The sequence below is a fragment of the Podarcis filfolensis genome (genome assembly GCF_964270895.1).
Source record: "Podarcis filfolensis genome assembly, chromosome: 3".
Classification (NCBI taxonomy): Eukaryota; Metazoa; Chordata; class Lepidosauria; order Squamata; family Lacertidae; genus Podarcis; species Podarcis filfolensis.
The window spans coordinates 10,265,449-10,285,321 of NC_139606.1; the positions used below are offsets into that span (position 1 = coordinate 10,265,449).

General features: G+C 49.7%; 1 protein-coding gene across 3 annotated transcripts in view; it reads right to left on the reverse strand.

Moving 5' to 3' along the window:
• Window positions 1-19,873, reverse strand: part of FGF18 (fibroblast growth factor 18) — a 145,698-nt gene that overhangs the window by 113,475 nt on the left and 12,350 nt on the right. Inside the window, exons 2-3 of one of the 3 annotated variants that reach the window (XM_083606732.1) lie at window positions 17,413-17,623; window positions 17,071-17,107 (exon numbers count right to left, since the gene is read on the reverse strand). The exons of the other annotated variants lie outside the window; for them this stretch is intronic. Coding sequence (XP_083462858.1) covers window positions 17,071-17,107; window positions 17,413-17,623 — 248 coding nt within the window. The remainder of the gene's footprint in view (window positions 1-17,070; window positions 17,108-17,412; window positions 17,624-19,873) is intronic. 3 annotated transcript variants of the gene reach the window in all.

The following is a 19,873-nucleotide window of genomic DNA, read 5'->3' on the forward strand; positions in this document are numbered from 1 at the left end:
ATACACACATGAACATATAACTCCATATGTATCATATATATTATGGGAGGAATTCAACAGCATTCTAAGGCGTTCGTTTTATCAGGGCAAATATTTCAGCTTGCCAGACAAAATTATCTCAAAGCAGAAGTCCTCCTCACACAGGGCTTCTGTTGATGGGATTCATCTGCTGAATCCTCCCCCCAATTTATTAGGGATGCGGGTGGCGCTGTGGGTTAAACCACTGAGCCTAGGACGTGCCAATCAGAAGGTCGGTGGTTCAAATCCCCACAACGGGGTGAGCTCCCGTTGCTCGGTCCCTGCTCCTGCCAACCTAGCAGTTCGAAAGCATGTCAAAGTGCAAGTAGATAAATAGGTACCACTCCGTTGGGAAGGTAAACGGTGTTTCCATGCACTGCTCTGGTTCACCAGAAGCGGCTTAGTCATGCTGGTCACATGACCCGGAAGCTGTACGCTGGCTCCCTTGGCCAATAAAGCGAGATGAGCGCCACCACCCCAGAGTCGGTCACGACTGGACCTAATGGTCAGGGGTCCCTTTACCCTTTACCTATACCCTATTTATTTATTGCAAGCTGGCCAGAGAACACTGGGGTGGTATTCAACTGTTGCTCAAAGTAGACCCATTAAAATTAGTCAAAACTTTTTCAGGCGAAGTCATTGTGATATTTCTAAAACACCTTTCAAAATCAATGAATCTGGTGAAATTGTCTGTAGTCCACACAAGTTTGTGCTGTGGTTAAAAAATAAATAAAGTCTTCAAGGTGCCTCAAGGCTCTTTGGTTACATCTCTAAGTTTTTTAATCAGTTATTTCTGTGAGCAAATGGGGAAGATCCTGAGATGTAATGGTTCAAAATGGGGGGGGGGGATGAATCCACAAACATTGATCTCTCGCCCAGCATATGAAGCTGCTGTGGATTAATGCCTGCAAAAGCTCTGCATTTTCATGACTATTCCAAATCCCCATGAAATGTGTCAAATCCTGCAAAAATTCTCCCCACCAAAATCTGATTTTTTGAGAAATGGGAAAAATGCATTGATTTGGTTTCTCTTCCCTGTCTGATTCACAGATATTCCCCCTTCAGGTTAATTTCATATTCCTAGACATGGAACGTGTCTGAGATTTGCATTGTAAAATGTTTAAAGAGGCAATGTGCAGCAGTGGCAAAAGAACTTTCTTTCTCTTTTAAAATGTGTGTGGAAGGGGGGCAGCAGAATACTGCTCACATAATAGAAGAAAAAGTAGGATTTGCCTCTGGAGCCCTGAAAATTGGGAGCCTCCTTCCTGGACAAGGAAGAAAGGTATGCCCCCCCCCACCTCCACCCAGACTCTGATCACTGGAAGGAACTATCACAAAGAAAATACCCAGACCATGACAGCCTAAGCTCAGCCCTTCCTCTTCCCTTTTATGCTACTCTCCATCCTAAGGTGATGCCATTGAATGCCAATAAGGAAGTCGTTTGGCAGCCTCAGACAGTCTGTAATTTCTTTAGATATCGGGTCTCCTGCACATGTCGGGAAGGAGGGGGCCGTCAGGTAGGCTGGGAGCAGGCCTGCGTTCTGGCTGCACCTGGTCAGCTAGGAAACATGACCAAATCTCGCATGCATGTGTTTACAGCAGGAGAAATGAGCGTACAATAGGCCTTTGTTGCGGCTGCTAATCAACGTGTTAGTCTCACATTGGGTTTAGTGGAGTGCAGCGCAAGATAAGTTCGACCTGAAAGCAGGGATCCGCTGCCTTTAAGCTAGCCAGCCTCCTTGAAGGCAAAAGGAAGGGGAGGTAGGGTGTCCGAGGCTCCCCAGCAACAACAAAGCAACACTTTTTTTTAAGGGGGGGGGAGAGGAGCCTTTGACTAGCTAGGTTTGAGTTCAGCTCCCTTTCCTTAAGAAGTGACATGCATTAATCAGAGGCTGCTCCAATAAAAAATTCTATACAGAATGGGAATGCATAGGGGAATATATGAAGAAATATGGTGTTAAAGCAGAACTCCTAATAGGCCATTGTGAAGCGTGTAAGGACAAAAGAAGTAATTGTAATTTAACAGTTTTCCTGTTGCTCTATTTTATCAAAGCAAAAATATAATGATGGGAAGATCTCACACAGGTGAAGAGAAGCAGTGGGGAAGAGAGGAGGGTTAGGTCAAAATTGGGAAATAAAATAATATCTGGGACAGCAAAGGATATAATAGATTCGTATAGAATAGTAATATATTGTAACCAGAACAGAAGTTTAAAAGGGGAAGTAAATGTACTTTTAGTATTTTCAGTATTGTAATAGTTATTATTTCTCATTGGTAGAAGGCAATGTTAATTTAGGCTTCTTCGTTTTGCTGTCTGTATAAAAAAATTTAAGCCAATAAACAAAAGAAGGTGACATCCACAGTATTTTTACCAAACCTTGGTAACCTAAACATTGCCATACAAATTAACTGAGCAACTCAAAAGCAATGCACACTCTTTAACACAAACATTGTTAGACGTTCGCCCTTCACACGAGTGTTCCAGACTCGTTCACTTTTCTGTTTCACGTTTATCCCGTGTTTTGACTGAACAATTGGAGGTGCAGTTTTCCTGAGCTCGGCCACGATGATGTTTGCAGCCTTCGAAAGGTTTGCTATGAAATGTTTATTTTTAGATTGGCTCAAGGCAACCACTGCTAGACAATGATGTGGTCATGTCTCAGTCTATAGCCGCTTTGTGCATTAATTTTAGGAAGGCAGTCCTACACGTTTTTTCAAAAAGAGAGAGAGAGAGAGACGCATCATTTCATAGACTATTTCTATGACAAACCTCTTGTCTCTTCCGTTCAAAGCATAGTCTTATTGTGCATAGATATAATTGCAATAAACACTGTATCTCTGGCATGGTGTTCTGAACAGTACAGTGGTACCTCGGGTTAAGTACTAATTCGTTCCGGAGGTCCGTTCTTAACCTGAAACTGTTCTTAACCTGAAGCACCACTTTAGCTAATGGGGCCTCCTGCTGCCGCCATGCCGCCGGAGCACAATTTCTGTTCTCATCCTGAAGCAAAGTTCTTCACCTGAAGCACTATTTCTGGGTTAGCGGAGTCTGTAACCTGAAGCGTATGTAACCTGAAGTGTATGTCACCTGAGGTACCACTGTAAATGTTACTGAATCTATACCAAGTTTTTCGTAGATGATGCCCAAAGATTTTACTCACTAAAAGTAAGTCCATTGATTTCAATGGGTCTAATCTGAATATGATCTACTTCATTATCACCCAATAATAATAGCAACACCTGTTGGCTGTCTTCTTGTGAATTTCTGCCAGATTCATCCAACGAGAGAAAATATTACCATGCCTATTGACATACTCTCAAAAAAACACACCTGATGGAACAGTGCTCTCAAAGTTAGCCCATTTATTGTTAAATGGCTCTCTCCCTATGCTGCTGGCAAAGGCACAGTATGTTTGTGTCTGTGTGCACATTCTGTTCACAGATCTGCACACCTGGAAACAGGAGGGGCAGATCTCACATCTGGAGCCCCAGTCCATTGGTGCACAAATTTGTAGACCCTTATGCAAATCAGACGCCTAAATTTTGGATGCCAGGCTTTGCAGGGAGCCAGACCAGTGTCCAGCAATCCTCACATACTTGCACACCATGTGTTACATGGCATATGAGCTTCAGTGTCTCCTCTGAGTCATACCCAAAAAGGATGAAATATGCTTTGAAGTCTTGAGATCCTTTTACAAAACTGTACTGCGATCCTGTCATTTTAACACGGGTCATTAAAATGCAGGTCGTTTATTGGAAAATTCTATAAATGATATCACTTTGGCAAGCTCAGCTCTGCTTAGAGAGAGAGAGAGAGAGAGAGAGAGAGAGAGAGAGAGAGCGCTAAAATAAATAAATAAGCCATTATTTACTATGCGGTAACCAACTCTACTACCAAAGCATTTAATTTGTTGTGGTGGTTTGTGGCTTATTTTCAGCTTGTCCTTCTGTTTTCACTCATTAGTGTTTAAAATCTGGCACTCTGTAATTAAGTCTTCCAAGCAGGAGGAGCAACACGTTCTGCAGCAGGCAACTGTCGTCCAAATAAATCCTTCTTGAAATATAAAAAAAGGAATCCTGAGCAGATGTCCTAGCACAAGTGCAAGAGACTTGTCCAATATTCTTAAAGCACTGGGTTTGCTCCTTATCTGTGCTTGTAACGAGACATCTTATAATTCACTGCATTATAAGACTCGGTGCAATTCCTCCTCTTTCTGTGACTGCAAACGGGGATTTTGTGGAATTAACAAATAAGATCGTGTAGACATTTCACCATTCAATTAACCACGGTTCCCTGAAAAGGTAAAGGTAAAAGGACCCCTGACCATTAGGTCCAGTCGGGGCCGACTCTGGGGTTGCGGTGCTCATCTCGCTTTATTGGCCGAGGGAGCCAGCGTACAGCTTCTGGGTCGTGTGGCCAGCATGACTAAGCTGCTTCTGGCGAGCCAGAGCAGCGCACGAAAACGCCGTTTACCTTCCTGCCGGAGCGGTACCTATTTATCTACTTGCACTTCATGCTTTTGAACTGCTAGGTTGGCAGGAGGAGGGACTGAGCAATGGGAGCTCACCCTGTTGCGGGGATTCGAACCGCCGACCTTCTGATCAGCAAGTCCTAGGCTCTGTGGTTTAACCCACAGCGCTGCCCACGTCCTGGAAAGGGACTTGGGTTCTAATAATTAAAAGTACTGCATTGCATTGGTCCTGGCTGTAGCATCTCCAAAAAGACAGGGTAGAGTTGGAAAAGGGAGAACCAAAATGATCAGGGGGCTAGAGCAACTCCGTCCCACCACATGGAAAGTTTACAACTGTGGCAGCTTAGGGAAACGGTGAGTAAGTGGTTGGGGGACATGACAGAGGGGTACAGTGGAACCTCAGTTTTCAAATGTAATCTGTTCCAGAGGACCATTCAAGTTCCGAAAAGTTCAAAAACCAAAAACTCAATCTGTAAGCCTCAACACAATAGGGAACTCAAAACAGAAGCTGCCTCAGAAGTTTGACTTCCGAGGCATGTTCAAAAATGGAAGCATTTACTTCTGGGTTTTCAGCGTTTGGGTTCCAAAACGTTCGTCAACGGAGACGTTCGAAAACTGAGGTTCCACTGTATTAGATTATAAACTGTGAGGAGAAAGGGGATAGATAGTCATTTTCCTCCCTCTCTCATAATACTGGTGAGGGACGCGGGGGGCACTGTGATCTAAACCACAGAGCCTCTTGGGCTTGCCGATCATAAGGTCGGCAGTTCAAATCTGCTCAATGGGATGAGCTCCCGTTGCTCTGTTCCAGCTCCTGCCAACCTAGCAGTTCGAATGCACACCATCGCAAGTAGATAAATAGGTACCGCTGCGGCGGGAAGGTAAATGGCATTTCCATGCATTCTGGCTTATGTCACGGTGTTCCACCATGGCAGAAGTGGTTTAGTCCTGCTGGCCACATGACCCAGAAAAGCCATCTGCGGGCAAACGCCAGCTCCCTCGGCGTGAAAGCGAGATGAGCGCCGCAACCCCATAGTCACCTTTGGCTGGACTTAACCATCCAGGGGTCCTTTACCTTTTACCTTTTGTGTGCAAATAAATTCCATTACCTTGTTATTATAGACCTCTGGTAAGGGAACCTAATATGCAGGAACAGGAGAGTAAAAGCAAGTTAAGAAACCCCAGTCTGGTCCAAGGTGCAAAGGACATAATTCTCATGAACATGGTGAGCAATGTGTTGTTGTGCCAGGCAGTGTCTCCTTGTTATTCAGGTGAATAGCAGTTGTGGGCTGGTACATTGGCCAGTTTCTCTCTCCTTCAGCATCAGCATGACATCACAATGGCGTGTGTCTCTCCTTCTGGTTGGACACATCCGTGTGAGAACACAGTGGCCAGTCTATGAAATAGGCAGCATCAGCATGAAATCACAGTGGCCAGTTTTTCTCCCTCAGGTGGCTAGCATGGGCCACAGCGGGCAGCCCTTGAGACTATCCAATGAAGTTGAATGATGGGAGATTCAGGACAGCCAAAAAGAATGTAGTTTTTTACACAGCACATATTTAAACTATGGAATTCACTCCCAGAAGATAATAGTGATGGCTAACAAGATGGACAGGTTCCAATTTCATGGAAGATAAGGCCTAGGGCTTGCGAATCAGAAGGTCGGTGGTTTGAATCTCCATGACGGGGTGAGCTCCTGTTGTTCAGTCCCTGCTCCTGCCAACCTAGCAGTTCAAAAGCACGTCAAAGTGCAAGTAGATAAATAGGTACCACTCCGGTGGGAATGTAATCGGCGTTTCCATGCACAGCTCTGGTTTCGCCAAGAGCGGCTTAGTCATGCAGCCCACATGACCCAGGAAAACTGTCTGCGGACAAACGTCAGCTCCCTCGGCCAGTAAAGCAAGATGAGCATCGCAACCCCAGAGTCGTCTGCGATTGGACTTAATGGACAGGGGTCCCTTTACCTTTAATGTTCTCAATGACTTAACTAGCCACAATGCCTATGTTCACCCTGCCCTGTTGGAGACAGTATGCCTTTGAATAGCAGTTGCCACAAATCACAGATGGGAAGGATGCTACTGAGGTCCTGCAATCAATCAGCATTGGGTTGACCACTGTGAGAACAGGACGATGGACTAGAGGAGCCCTTGCTCTGACCCATCAGAGCTCTGCTTATGTTCTTGGGGACAGGAAACCTTTTCCTGAGAAGGGCCATTTTTCCTCAGGAAAATCGGTCAGGGGCCACATGCCAGAAGGCCAGAATCAAAAGTAAGTGGAATGGAATCATAGACTTGTACAGTTGGAAGGGACCTCTGAGGATCATCTAGTCCAACCCCCCATTCAATGCAGAAATATGCAACTGTCCCATATGGGGATTGGACCTGCAAACTTGGTGTTATCAGCATCATGCTCTAACCAACTGAGCTATCCATAGGCAATATTTCAGGATTGTGTAGCCCTCTCTGTGCCACCTCATTTCTCTCTCTGCAGTCTCCCCACCCTCTAGCAGTCCGTCTATTTTTAGCTTTCCCCCATCCTCCCCACCTCCAGTAACACTGTTGGGGCTGATTCCTTCCAGAGGGCTTGCCCTACTTCTCTTCCATGACCCTATCCATTTCTGCTCTGCCCATTTCTGTGGGAATTTCCTCTCCCACCATCCTCATCTCCCTCTCGGCTTTACAGTCTCCTCACTATAAGGCTTCCTTCCCTCCAACGCTTTTGCCACCCCAGGCTCACTGTACAGCGGCCGCATCTCTTCCCCCCACCACACCCCTTCTTACACACACACACAATGCAGAAGAGGAAACAATTCTCAAAGGGAAGACCCAGAATGAAACTGCCAAGTCAGAGGGCCACGTGGAATTAGGGCGGAAGCTGAAATGTGGCTGCAGGGCCACCAGTTCCCCACAACTGAGCCGTGCAATTCACATCATCTTATTAAAGGTAAAGGGACCTAGCAGTTCGAAAGCACATCAAAGTGCAAGTAGATAAATAGGTACCGCTCTGGCGGGGAGGTAAACAGTGCTTCCGTGCACTGCTCTGGTTCGCCAGAAGTGGCTCAGTCATGCTGGCCAATAAAGCGAGATGAGCGCCACAACCCTAGAGTCGGCCACGACTGGACCTAATGGTCAGGGGTCCCTTTACCCTTTACCTTTATCTGCCACTCTGGGCAGCTCCTAACAGAATATTAAAAACACAATAAAACATCAAATATTAAAAACTTCCCTAAACAGGGCTGCCTTCAGATGTCTTCTAAAAGTCAGATAGTTGTTTATTTCCTTGACATCTGATGGGAGGACGTTCCACAGGGTGGACGCCACCACCAAGAAGGCCCTCTGCCTGGCTCCCTCACTTCTCTCCGTGAGGGGACCACCAGAAGACCCTCGGAGCTGGACCTTTAAAAGGCCAGTAAACAAATTCATGGAGGATAAGGTTTTCAATGACCTAGCTACCCATGGAGGCTACTGTACGTTCTCCCTCAACTTAATTGTTCTAGACCAGGAATAAAGGTAAAGGGACCCCTGACCATTAGGTCCAGTCATGGCCAACTCTGGGGTTGCGGCGCTCATCTTGCTTTATTGGCCGAGGGAGCTGGCATACAGCTTCCGGGTCATGTGGCCAGCATGACTAAGCCGCTTCTGGAGAACCAAAGCAGTGCATGGAAACGCCGTTTACCTTCCCGCCAGAGCGGTACCTATTTATCTACTTGCACTTTGACGTGCTTTCGAACTGCTGGGTTGGCAGGAGCAGGGACTGAGCAACGGGAGCTCACCCCGTCGTGGGGATTCGAACCGCCGACCTTCTGATCGGCAAGTCCTAGGCTCAGTGGTTTAACCCACAGCGCCACCCGCGTCCCAGACCAGGAATATCCTCAGCCAAAACAAGAAGCACTTTTTGTCCCAGAGTCAATTAGGAGGCTCCTTCTCTCTTCACACATGCTGCTATCTGCTTTGTCCATGGAACTCGACAGAACCAACAAGGCCATCTCTTTCAGCATGTAGCTGGGATGAGCTCTTCCCTCTCGCAAAGCATTTGCTGTTGGAATTACTTAACGGAATATGGCCTTTGGCCCATCCCCACACGCAGAAGTCCCAAAGGCTGCAAGAATACAAGCTGATCTTTGCTCACTCACACTCTTTGCTCTGTCCAGCATGCAGCTGTTCGGGCAGGCTAAATCATCCGTCTGGCTGGATGTGTAACCGTCATTCCCGCTGCTACGTCTGACGAAAACCAAAACCAGCCGCTCTAGCAATACAAGAAACCAATGCAGGAGAGCAGGAGAGACAAACCAGCAAGCGAAACCAGGGTGTTTGCCAGGTGGAAGCTAGCACTGCCCTGTGCCAGCCCTTTCACCAATCCACCCATGAGGGTCTCTATCTCCAACAACATTGCCATTGTATCCTCCCTAATTGCACAAAACACATGCAGGAGGGAAAAAACACTAGATTTCTCCCTCATTTTTCAAGACATCCTCATATGTTCACACAAGGCAGGCCCTCTTGCCAGTATTACTGGACTTCCAATTCCTATCATCTCTAATCCTGGGGCAGATGGGAATTGGGAGTCTAACAAGTTAGGGAGAGCCACAGGTTCTCTCTCCCTGACAAAGGATCGTAGAAGAGAGTATTATTCTACCCAGGTCCTTTTCCTGCGGCACAATTATTCTCTTATCTTCTCTATAGCAGCCTTAAGAGCCTGAAAGTGAGGTTGCACCTCTTTGCCTTCTGTTGTCCTCTCTAAACCTGCTTAGCCCGGTCTGATACATGCCTTGCCTGCTGGAAGTCTTTGCGTTTCTCCTGTCCTCAGAGCCATCTCTTCTATTTCCACGGCCTTCGTGGAAAGTGGTGATCAAAACGGAACACCATCCTCCAGCTGAGGGCTAGACACTGCCAAGTGAAGCAGGACTGTTCTTTCTCAGACCACCCCCAATGGACATTCCCAGGGATTTGGCACCAGTATCCAAGCTCAAGTGGGACTGATGGAATAAAGAATCCAACTTATTATTTTTGAAAAGAGAAAAAAAGAGAATTACTGGAAGGAAGTCTGGTCACATAATTTTCCCCCAAACCATCATCCCCGCCCCCTGGCCATGCAGGCTAGGACCGATAAGAACTGGTGTCCAACAAGACAGTCTCTTGAAGGGTCACAGGTTCCCTGCCACGGATATAGGGTCATAGGAGAGAGGGGGAACTCTAGGATGATTCAATTCAAGGCCTTTCCAGTGCCATAATTCTCTTATCTTCTCTGTAGCAGCCTGAAGGGAAAGGGACTGCCAAAATATCTCCATTTTTGCCGTTGGGATCACCCAGTGTCAGAGGAATGAAGATGCAGGACATCAGCCAACAGGAACCGGTTGTCATGGACGGACTGGACGCAGAAGAGGCACCAGCCGGGGAACCCACTAGTCGAACCGCCAGGGGAAGAAAGCTCAGAGCCAGGGGAGTTGTGGCGGGACAACGATGAGAGAGGTCTGGGGGAAGGAGATGTCAGAAGATGGAGGGGAAACAGGGGTTAGTGAGCAGGAAGACTCTCTGGCAGACAGCAGTCCAGAATCAGAGGCAGAAGTGGAGGCAAGAGAGGAGGGGGGTCAGAAGGTTGAGATCAAGGGAGTCTCCCCCTCCTGCTGCGACCAGCTCCCCTCCCCCCCCCCCGGTCTCCAAGAATGCGCAGAGAAATGAAAAGAGCAGAACAGAGAGTAGTTGTGCACAGACACCATTTCAAACTGTGTGGGGAAATTCCGGGAGCGGGGTGAGAAGGCGGGGACCTTCAGTCCTCGCAACTGTGTCATCGGGGCAAGATCTACCAGGGTGGGTTGCTGAGACCACTAGGCATGAGCTGTGTTTTGGTTTACTTGAATAAAGAGTTAACTTCACTGGCTTATTACTTGAGTGTTGACTCCAGCCCTGGCACAGATTAAGGCTCCTGACCCCTTGCCCACCACACCTCACATTCACCTTTGCCCTGTGCAACATACATAATTTTACTTGTGAGACACCTTTCCACAGTTATAACCATGCTCAAAACGGCTGACAACATGCCAAAGAACAACAAAAAATGAGTCAGTCTCAGATGGCAAGGAGAATGACATCTTGCGACAACAAAAAAACACCTCACAACATATTTTACCGTTCACATAATATCAGCAGTCCTGGGAATGGCTAAGAGACTCTGGCTAAGACAACATGATGGTGAATGCTCACCATAGAATGATGGCAAGGCCCATAGGCTTGGCGCATGGCTACTAGTACCAGAAAGAAAGTCTAACGGCTGTGGAAATCCCACAAGAGATCTAATTGCAGATCTAGAGGCAGGTTGTGTCAAGACTTCACCAGGGCTACCTAAGTAAGTTCTCTTGCTGCGTGTTCTAGGACTGCTGGACCAAGCACTGAGGATATGAGGAGAGTGATGAAACTGCAGGGTCAAAGCCATCCCTTATCTCGTCACTGCAGCAAGCACAGCCAATTATGTGGCTCTTTTCTAATCTCCCCTTCAACCCAACTGGAAGAGAATTAATTATGGCTTTCAGTGTCATGATGTACAAAGCAACGTTCTAGCTACGCTTAATGCTGACCTTGTTTCCACTGCATGAATGCATGTCTAACTTTCATTGTTTTTCATCCGATACTCTTATCCCCTGCCTTTCCTTCCAAGGAGCTCAAGATGATTGACCATGTGTTCCTCACGCTCACCTCCCTCTTTTAATCAAAACAACCACTCTCTCAGGTGGATTAAGCTGAGAGATAGTCACTGGCCCAGGGTCACCCAGTGAACTTAGACGAGTTGGATTTGAATCAGGGTCCCCTAGCCTGACCTTTTTGCTCAACCTCTTCTCTGATGCCCATGGGTACCACTTTTACTTGCATCGTCTTCTTAAAACCTCTCAACTCTACAAAGGGATGGATGAAGGAAGGCCTCTGTGTGTGATTCTGCTTTGCACAGAACATAGTTATGAGTTAATTCCTTCCTTGACTCCACCCCTCTAATTATAGAACATGAAACCATTCAGAGGAGCATCCCAGACGGCGTAACTGTTATCACAGTTAGAAGCTTAAAGCAACACTGGAGTAGCACCATCGGGTAGCAGCTGCAAGCTTTTGCCTTCTTGTGGGCTTTCTGGAAAAACCTGGCTGGCCATGGTTGGAAAAAGGATGCTAGTCTAGACTGGTCCTCAGAGTGGGGTGGGATTGCTTGGGCTGCCCTCCAGGGAAAGCCGTTCCATGAGAAAAGAGGAGCCTCTTCTTTCAAGCAACGGTTTGGAAGTAGGCGTGAATTCACCCCCACTGCCCACCTGCCACTGCTATTAATTTGTCCACTGCTGCTAGTCTGCCTTCTCCTCAACCTCTGCCATAACATGGCCCCCTGCCTGGTAGAGAAAGCCACACGTATCTGCTGGCCATGGAACAGCCACAACCAGCCACTGCAAGGAGCACCATTGCCGCTTTGCCATGTCTTCAAAAAACGGTTTACCTACAGCGCTGCCCAAGGCCATCTCACCCCGATGCCTCACACACAGAGTCACAACACAGAGCCTTTCCTCAGCGTGAGGTGTTGTGGAGCAAGGTGTCCCTGGAGAGCACCTTCGCTACTGCCGCTTTGACACAGGAGCAAAAAAGTTTCCAAGGTTTACATTTTAAGCAGTATTTGTCGTTTCAGCAAAGCAACTGGCGTGCTTAGCGTTCCTGTGGATTCTCCAATAATAATAATAAAATAATAAAATTTTATTTATATCCCAGGCTCAGCCACTCTGAGCCCGGGCTTATTTATAAGCCGGGCTCAGAGCGGCTAACAACAGTAAAAATAACACAGTTTACATAAAATCACAATCAATTAATTGAAATACATTCTAAAATCAATTCATTCTAAAATCAATTCAAAGTCAAATTAATGGCAACCATTGAGCTAGAGTTCTGTGAGGATTACAGAAGGAGGGGGTCAGACTGTGCCTTGGCTAAAGGCCTGGTGGAACAGCTCTGTCTTGCAGGCCCTGCGGAAAGATGTCAAGTCCTGCAGGGCCCTAGTCTCTTGTGACAAAGTGTTCCACCAGATTGGGGCCACGGCCAAAAAAGCCCTGGCTCTGGTTGAGGCCAGCCTAACCTCCCTGTGGCCTGGGACCTCCAAGATGTTTTTATTTGAAGACCGTAAGGTCCTCCGTGGGACATACCAGGAGAGGCGGTCCCGTAGGTACAAGGGTCCTAGGCCGTATAGGGCTTTAAAAGTTAAAACCAGCACCTTAAACCTGATCCTGTACTCCACCAGCAGCCAGTGCAGCTGGTATAGCACAGGATGAATGTGATCTCGCAGCGAAGACCCCATAAGGAGTCTCACGGCGGCATTCTGCACCCGCTGGAGTTTCTGGGTCAGCCTCAAGGGCAGCCCCACATAGAGTAAGTTACAATAAGGCCATCTCACCTGGTCATCCTAGTGCCTTAGTCTGAAGAAGGATGCCCCAACAACACTTCTTTTCAGGCAGATATCCCTGAGCCCGGTCTACTGTGTTCCTATCCATTGGGTGTGGCATGCAGAGAAGAATTGGGTCCATTGTCATTTGCTCACCTGGTATGTTTGGTAAAGGCAGGGAGGGCTTTCCGCAGGTTAACAATGACAAATCCCAGCCATGATAAATACTGCAACAGCTAACTGATGCCAACCCTCCTAAGATGTTGGGAAAGTTTAATTCCTGAACCAACAAGTAACATGCAATCAGTGAGCTGAAATCCTTTGCCTGAATATTAAAATTTGGTGGGAGCAGACTTGCAGGACTGAATCCATTCCTTATAGACTTCTAAAGGCAAAAATTTCCTCTAAATAAATATTAAGCCTAAGTGATGCTTTAAATGAAAGCCAAAGGTTAACTCCTACCAAAGATGATCATTATAATCAAAAGCTTCTAATCCTCCTCTCTCTCCCTCTCTCTTTCTCTCATTCAAGCTCCACACATGTAATCCAGCCCAAATCAATCCAGACGCGCTGGATAGCAAAGTGGTCAATGAACAAAAACTCGCTGTGTGTGCACCTTTTCATATATATATTTTTATTAACACTGTACACATGCGCTTGAAAGTCCTGAAGATAACTAATCAAGAGTTTGGCTTTGTGCTGTGGTACCCATATTAATGGACCATCTCTAAAAAGGCCCGCCCAGCGGATTGGAGGAAGAGGAAGACATCACCTTTACTTATCATTGATTGATTGATTGATTGATTGATTGATATCCCACTCTATCCCATGGGCTCGGAGCAGTACATATACAACAGGGTTTTTTCCTCCCCATTCCCTTCAAACCCATCCTTAATAAACACATTTTTAAAGACTCTGGCTTAACTTTGCCCCCACTCCTCAGTCCTCACCGCCTGCTAAAACCAAGCCTGACACCACAATCCTATTGCACATATTACTTGTGGGACTAAGCCAGGCATAGGCAAACTCAGCCCTCCAGATGTTTTGGGACTACAACTCCCATCATCCCTGACCACTGGTCCTGTTAGCTAGGGATGATGGGAGTTGTAGTCCCAAAACAGCTGGAGGGCCGGGTTTGCCTATGCCTGGACTAAGCCACCAACAAAACTCAAGGGGACCTGCTTTTGAGGAAGCATGCAGAGGACTGTGCTGGTAAGCATGTGACAATGCAACTTTAAAGGTAAAGGTAAAGGGACCCCTGACCGTTAGGTCCGGTCGTGGCTGACTCTGGGGTTGTGGCCCTCATCTTGCTTTATTGGCCAAGGGAGCCAGTGTACAGCTTCTGGGTCATGTGGCCAGCAGGACCAAGTCGCTTCTGGCGAACCAGAGCAGCACATGGAAACACCGTTTACCTTCCTGCTGGAGTGGTACCTATTTATCTACTTGCACTTTGACATGCTTTCAAACTGCTAGGTTGGCAGGAGCAGGGACCGAGCAACGGGAGCTCACCCCGTCACGGGGATTCGAACCGCCGACCTTCTGATCAGCAAGTCCTAGGCTCTGTGGTTTAACCCACAGTGCAACTTTACATAGGAATTAAACCCAGAGCTGGAGCTACAGTGGGTGTGGGCTAGCTAGGTTTTTTGTCCCAAGTGAAGCCCCCGGAGTGTGTACCCAAAATGCACATGGGGGTGCCAACATGGGTGAAGCCAGGGAGGGCAGGGAGGGGCAGCTACCACCCCAAATAAATAAAAATCAATAAAAATACATCGCTAACTTAGGTTCCAAACCCCCACCCGCCAGCAAAAGGCCTGCCCCCCCCCCACAAAAATCCTGGCTGCACCCATGGGTGCCAAACTGGGTGAAATAAAGCCAAGCTTCACCCCTGATTAAACCCCATTCAGTTCAATGGGGATCACTTTCCAAGTGAGCGGGTGCAAGATTGCATCCTGAAACTGAATGGCACATACTCTTCTCTGCTTTAACCTCTCCTCTGTCTTCCTCTATTGGAGCGGCACAGAACCTCCATCCCGTCCCTTGGGTCTAATTGCCCCCCCCCCGTGTTGTTTCGACCAAGCCACGCCCACCTGCTCTGCACCTGACATCGCTTGCCCGCTGCTTCCCCTGCGTCACTTTTTTTAGATTGCAATCTCCTCGGGGCAGAGACCCTTCTTTTTTATCTTTAGGCTGTGATGACACAAGGAGAAGAGCCTCTTACAAGCCTCTTCTTTCGCTCTGCAGCAAATCCTGCTGTCAGATGTCAGATTTCCCCCCCGGAGCACACGAAATGTTGCATAATCAGCACTAAAGTGAAGTATGGTTCTAATACTGGGAGAGTACAGAAAGTATTTTTTTCTCTCTCTCTCTTTCTCCCTTCTTCTTCTTCTTCGTTATTTTATTGCTTTGGAAAGCCTGAGAGCTCCAACTGTATAGATGCCAATAACTTCCCAAAGTTTTGGGTTTTTTTAAAGGCTGCTGCTGCTGAAGTAAGAGATCGGATTTTTTAGCAAGTGCTTTAGAGGCAACACGCCAAAAGTCTTCTGATTCCCTAAAAGCAAAGAGGGGATGGGAGCGCGGTGGGGAGCGGGACAGATAAGGGGGTGGGATAGGAGTTGATTAACTTCAGTTACTGCACAAATCGGGGGGGGGGAGGAAAGAAAGGGGCTTTCTCTCTCTCCCTCCCGCCCTGTGTCTGCCTGTTCTGCCAAGGGTGCCCGTTTCGCTGTGAGCAAACGCCTTTTTCTTCCAACCGCAAAGTAATTTACAGCTGAAGATTTCGGAGTCTTTTTCTCTCTCCCGGTCCTTCTGAGTCCCCCTTTCCTTGTTGTTTTTTCCTACTCTCTCTCTCTCTTGCTGGGTTGGGGATTTTTAAAGACTTCTCTTTTTTTTCAAAGGAGGTAAGGCTATGGCACGGCTCTCGGCGCTTGGCTTTCGGAGGAGGCTCGGATTTCAGAGGCTTTAATCCGTTTGTACAGGATCAGTTCCTACCCAACATGAAACAACCGCAACAGAAACCCTGGCAGACAGGTGCATTCCGGGCGGAGAGAGAGAGAGAGCGAGAGGAGCGAGGCGGCTGGAGCGAGCGACCTTGGGAAGAAGGTGAGGGCGCCGGCGGAGAGAAAGAAAGGGGGGGAGCAGGTTGGAAGGGAGAGGTGTTGTAGGGCGCCTGGGGCCCCTGATGCATTGTGGCTCCTTACGACGCGCGCGGGAAGCTTGCCCAAAGCAACAAACAGCGAAGCGCGGCGAGGCCAAGGCGAGAGCGCGAGACGGAGGAGGTCTCCAAAGCACCTGCCTTGCCAGCTCTGAAATATTCAAGATCGCGGGCGGGTCTGTCTCCGGACGCACGTGCTGCCTCGACACCAGCTCCAGCTACGCCGCACCAGAAATCCTTCTTTTCTCGCTCGCTTCTTTCCCAGCTCCTTCCCGCCGCCTCCCCCCTTCCTTACAAAAACCGGTAGAATGTCATGGAAAACCACGCGATCCACTCCACCCAACACCACGCCAGTTTTACTATAGTATAATCAGACAGAGAGGTAGATGTTTGGAGAGGCATCTCCAAGTTGCAGAGAGTTCCTTTCCTAATTCCTCCCCGCCACCAACCCGATTGGATCCGGGCGCATTTCTCCTAAAGGAGAGGGGAGGCTCTCCACGTTAGATGAAGGATCTCACGCGTCTTCAAAGCATGGGATCTATTTTCTTTCCTTTTCCAAGTCCTCCTGAGAGCCAGAGAGCTCCAAGAGCAGAACCTCCTGCCCGTGCCCTGCAAGTGCATCAATCAACATTTTTTGCAAAGCGGAGGCCAACATCTCCTCCTCACATCATTAGCCAGACTAATGCGCTCCAGAGAATACCTTCTTAATGCAGGGCTCCTGGCATCTTGCAGCAGAAACAGCCATTTGGGAACAGGCGTTGGGGTGGGGTGGGGGGGAAGGGTCTGATCAGAGGGAATCCTTGAAGTTGAAGACCGTTTGATTCATCCGGTGGATGAAATGCACTCTCTCGCTCTGGCTCTCTCTGAGCTGGAAAGTTCGGCAAGGCGGGAGATGCCGGTTTGGAGAGCAAGTGGATTCTCTCTCTACAGCTATAATAAACTAGCTCGTAAAAGTGACGGGGCCGGGGGTGGGGGCGGAGAGAGAAAGGGGCAAAGAGGGGAAGAGGTTTGCGAGAGGGAGGATCACTCACCTGTACCTGGATGCACAGCAGCAGGAAGTGTAAACATCTGGGGAGAGGGAGAAGAGAAAGGCAACAAAAGATCAGAAGGATGCGATGGAAAGTTCACCAAAAGACAATCAACACGCGCGCGCGCCGGTGGTTTTGTCGGAGAAAGAGCGCAGTTAGGATATCCAATATTGGGGAGAGGAAACTCTCTTTTGGGGGGAAGGGGAGGGTGTCACGGGGGGGGGGAGCTAAAAAGATCCCGAAGTGACACTTTAAAAAAAAAAGAAAGAACGAAAAAGCCGGTGGCGGGGATGGGGGTTTGGTGAAGAAATGCGCCAAGCGGGGCAATGTCAGCATGACCCTTACAGGCAAGTGCAGGCGGAGAGCAGGGAATAATACATCGCTGAGCGCGGCGGCGGCGGCGGCGGCGGCGGAGGCGAGGTCCAGTGGCTTCCCGGGAGCGGCCGAGCGGTCAAACCTCGAGCCGCAGCCTGGCCATGGGAGGAAGGAGGGTCCCGTCTTGTCAAGTCCGGCGGCGGCGGCGGCAGCGTCCGGTTTCCAGCGGTGGCGCTTGGCGCTGAGCAGCAAGGCGGAGAAGTTGAGCGCCCGGCTGCTTTGCCTCCTCCGAGTGACTCCCTTAGACATCAGCTCTCCTCTTTCCCCCCCGTCTCTCCTCCTCCTCCTCCTCCGGGCTCGCTGGATGCGAGTGAGGGAGCGCGCGCGCGCCTGTGTGTGGTGTGTCTGCTGCGCGCGCGCGCCTGTATGTGTGTGTGAGCGTCTCTCTCTCTCTCTCTCTCTCTCTCTCTCTCTCTCTCACTCACTCTGTCTCTCCGCCTTTGGAGAGAGGAGAAGGTGCTGCCCGGTTGTCAGCAACTTCCGATCATCAGCAACAACCCCTCCTTTCCCCCCTCCTCCGTCTCGCCGCCGCCACCTTCCCCCCACCCCTCTCCTCTCCTCCCCTCTCCCTGGCTCTTCCCTGGATCAGACTGCCCAGACAGATGCCCAAGGATGCGTCTCAGGTCCTTGATCTCCTCCTCCTCTCTGTGTCTCTCTCTTTCTGTCTTTCCCTCCCCACCGATGGGTTGTGTGGCGGCGGCAGCAGCGCGACGAGCCTCCGGGTCTCTCCCTCGCTCCCTCCCAGTCGCTGGGCAGGTTCCTTACGAGGTCATCGGAGGGGAGGGCCGGGCTCCCTCGGGGTCGCTTTGGCCCAGGGCCACCTGCAAGCGGGCAAGGAGCCCCTTCTCCTCCTCCTCCCGCCTCTGCGCTCTCCCGCCCGGCTTCTCTCGACATCCTCCCCACCTGGAGAAGGGGTGCGAGGCGGGTGGGGTAGAGGGAGCGCGGCGCACAGAGAGAGAAAGAAGATCCCGGGCCAGCGGAGGGAGGCGCTGGCTGTTTTGCACTTGCTGGAGGCGAAGGGCGCTCGGGAAGCCAGCTGGCGGCTGGGCCTCCGCCTCTCCGCCAGTCCCGTTGCGCTGGGAGAGCCTCGGTACCTGCGCGGCAGCCAGAGACCGCAGCGACGCGGCGACACAAAAGCGGGCGAGGGAGGCGCGAGAGAGCGCCTTTTGGAGAGGAAGGGCAAGAGGAGGACGTGCGGAAGCGGGGAAGGCAGGCAGGCAGGCAGAGATCATGGCAGCTCCATGGAGCCTCCAGACTCAGGGGCAGTCTATCCCCACCCCCACCCCGAATGGGAGTGCGGGGAGCGGGGAGCACTTAGCTGGAGAAGGCTGGGCTTCCCGGAAGTATCTGGTTGGGCGCTGCTCAAAACAGGAATTTGGAGCGGAATGCAGGTTCTGATCCAACAGGGCTGTCCTGAACTGAGAGCCTCCAGGGTTCAAGTAGCGCTGCGGCTCTGGATAAAAGTTGCTGGGAGTGTGCGGGTGGGAGCTGGGCAGCAGGGGGCGCTGTTACCTCCGTGCGTTGCTTGCCGGGGTGGTTGGTGTCCACTTGGTGACTGGAAGATAGGAGAGTCAGCAGGAGCCAATGACAGGGACAACCAACCCCTGGCTGGTTTTAAGGAGGCAGGCAGGTGGGGGCAGGTGGAGGTGCGTGGGGCAGCACTTCTTTCGCCCCAGTGGAGGACTGCTTGCTTGTGGGCTTCCCTGAAGGCATTTGGCAGGATGCTGTTGGAAACTGGGTGGTCTGATCCAACAAGGTTCCTCTGGCATTCCTAGAAGCCCACCACCACCTCAAAAGAAGAATTGGGAGCAGCAGCAGCACCAAGGAGGATGTGCCTGATCAGAGTTAAGATGGCTCTTTGCATAAGCGGCCAAGGTCCAACCTTCCTTGCCCAGCTGGCTTTGGGAAGGCCAGCTGGAGAAGCCAAGCACTTTCTGAAAGACTGGAAGCCCATAATGGTCAGCCTTTAGTTAGGACAGGCATAGGCAAACTCAGCCCTCCAGATGTTCTGGGACTACAACTCCCATCGTCCCTGACCATTGGTCTTGTTAGTTAGGGATGATGGGAGTTGTAGTCCCAAAACATCTGGAGGGCCGAGTTTGCCTATGCCTGTGATAGGAGGTACAAGGCCTCCTGCCTGAGCACCTACAGGAAGGTCTGCAGCTAGCCTGGTCTTCTTGACCTACCTTGCAATTCAAAAGTCTTGGAGGAGCTATGAGCCATGCAGAAGGCGGCTTCCTTTCACACAGGGCCATTGATTGCATTGGATCCAGACCTATCCCTTTCTACCCCACCTCACCCCCTTCTCCCTTCTCTTGGCCCACTCTAACTCCTCCTCTGCTCAGAAACACTTGGTCCTGTCCGTGAAGCAAACCCCCTTGCAAAGTACTAGCTCAACTTCCCTGACCCCTGCTCATTTTAAGGCTCTTCC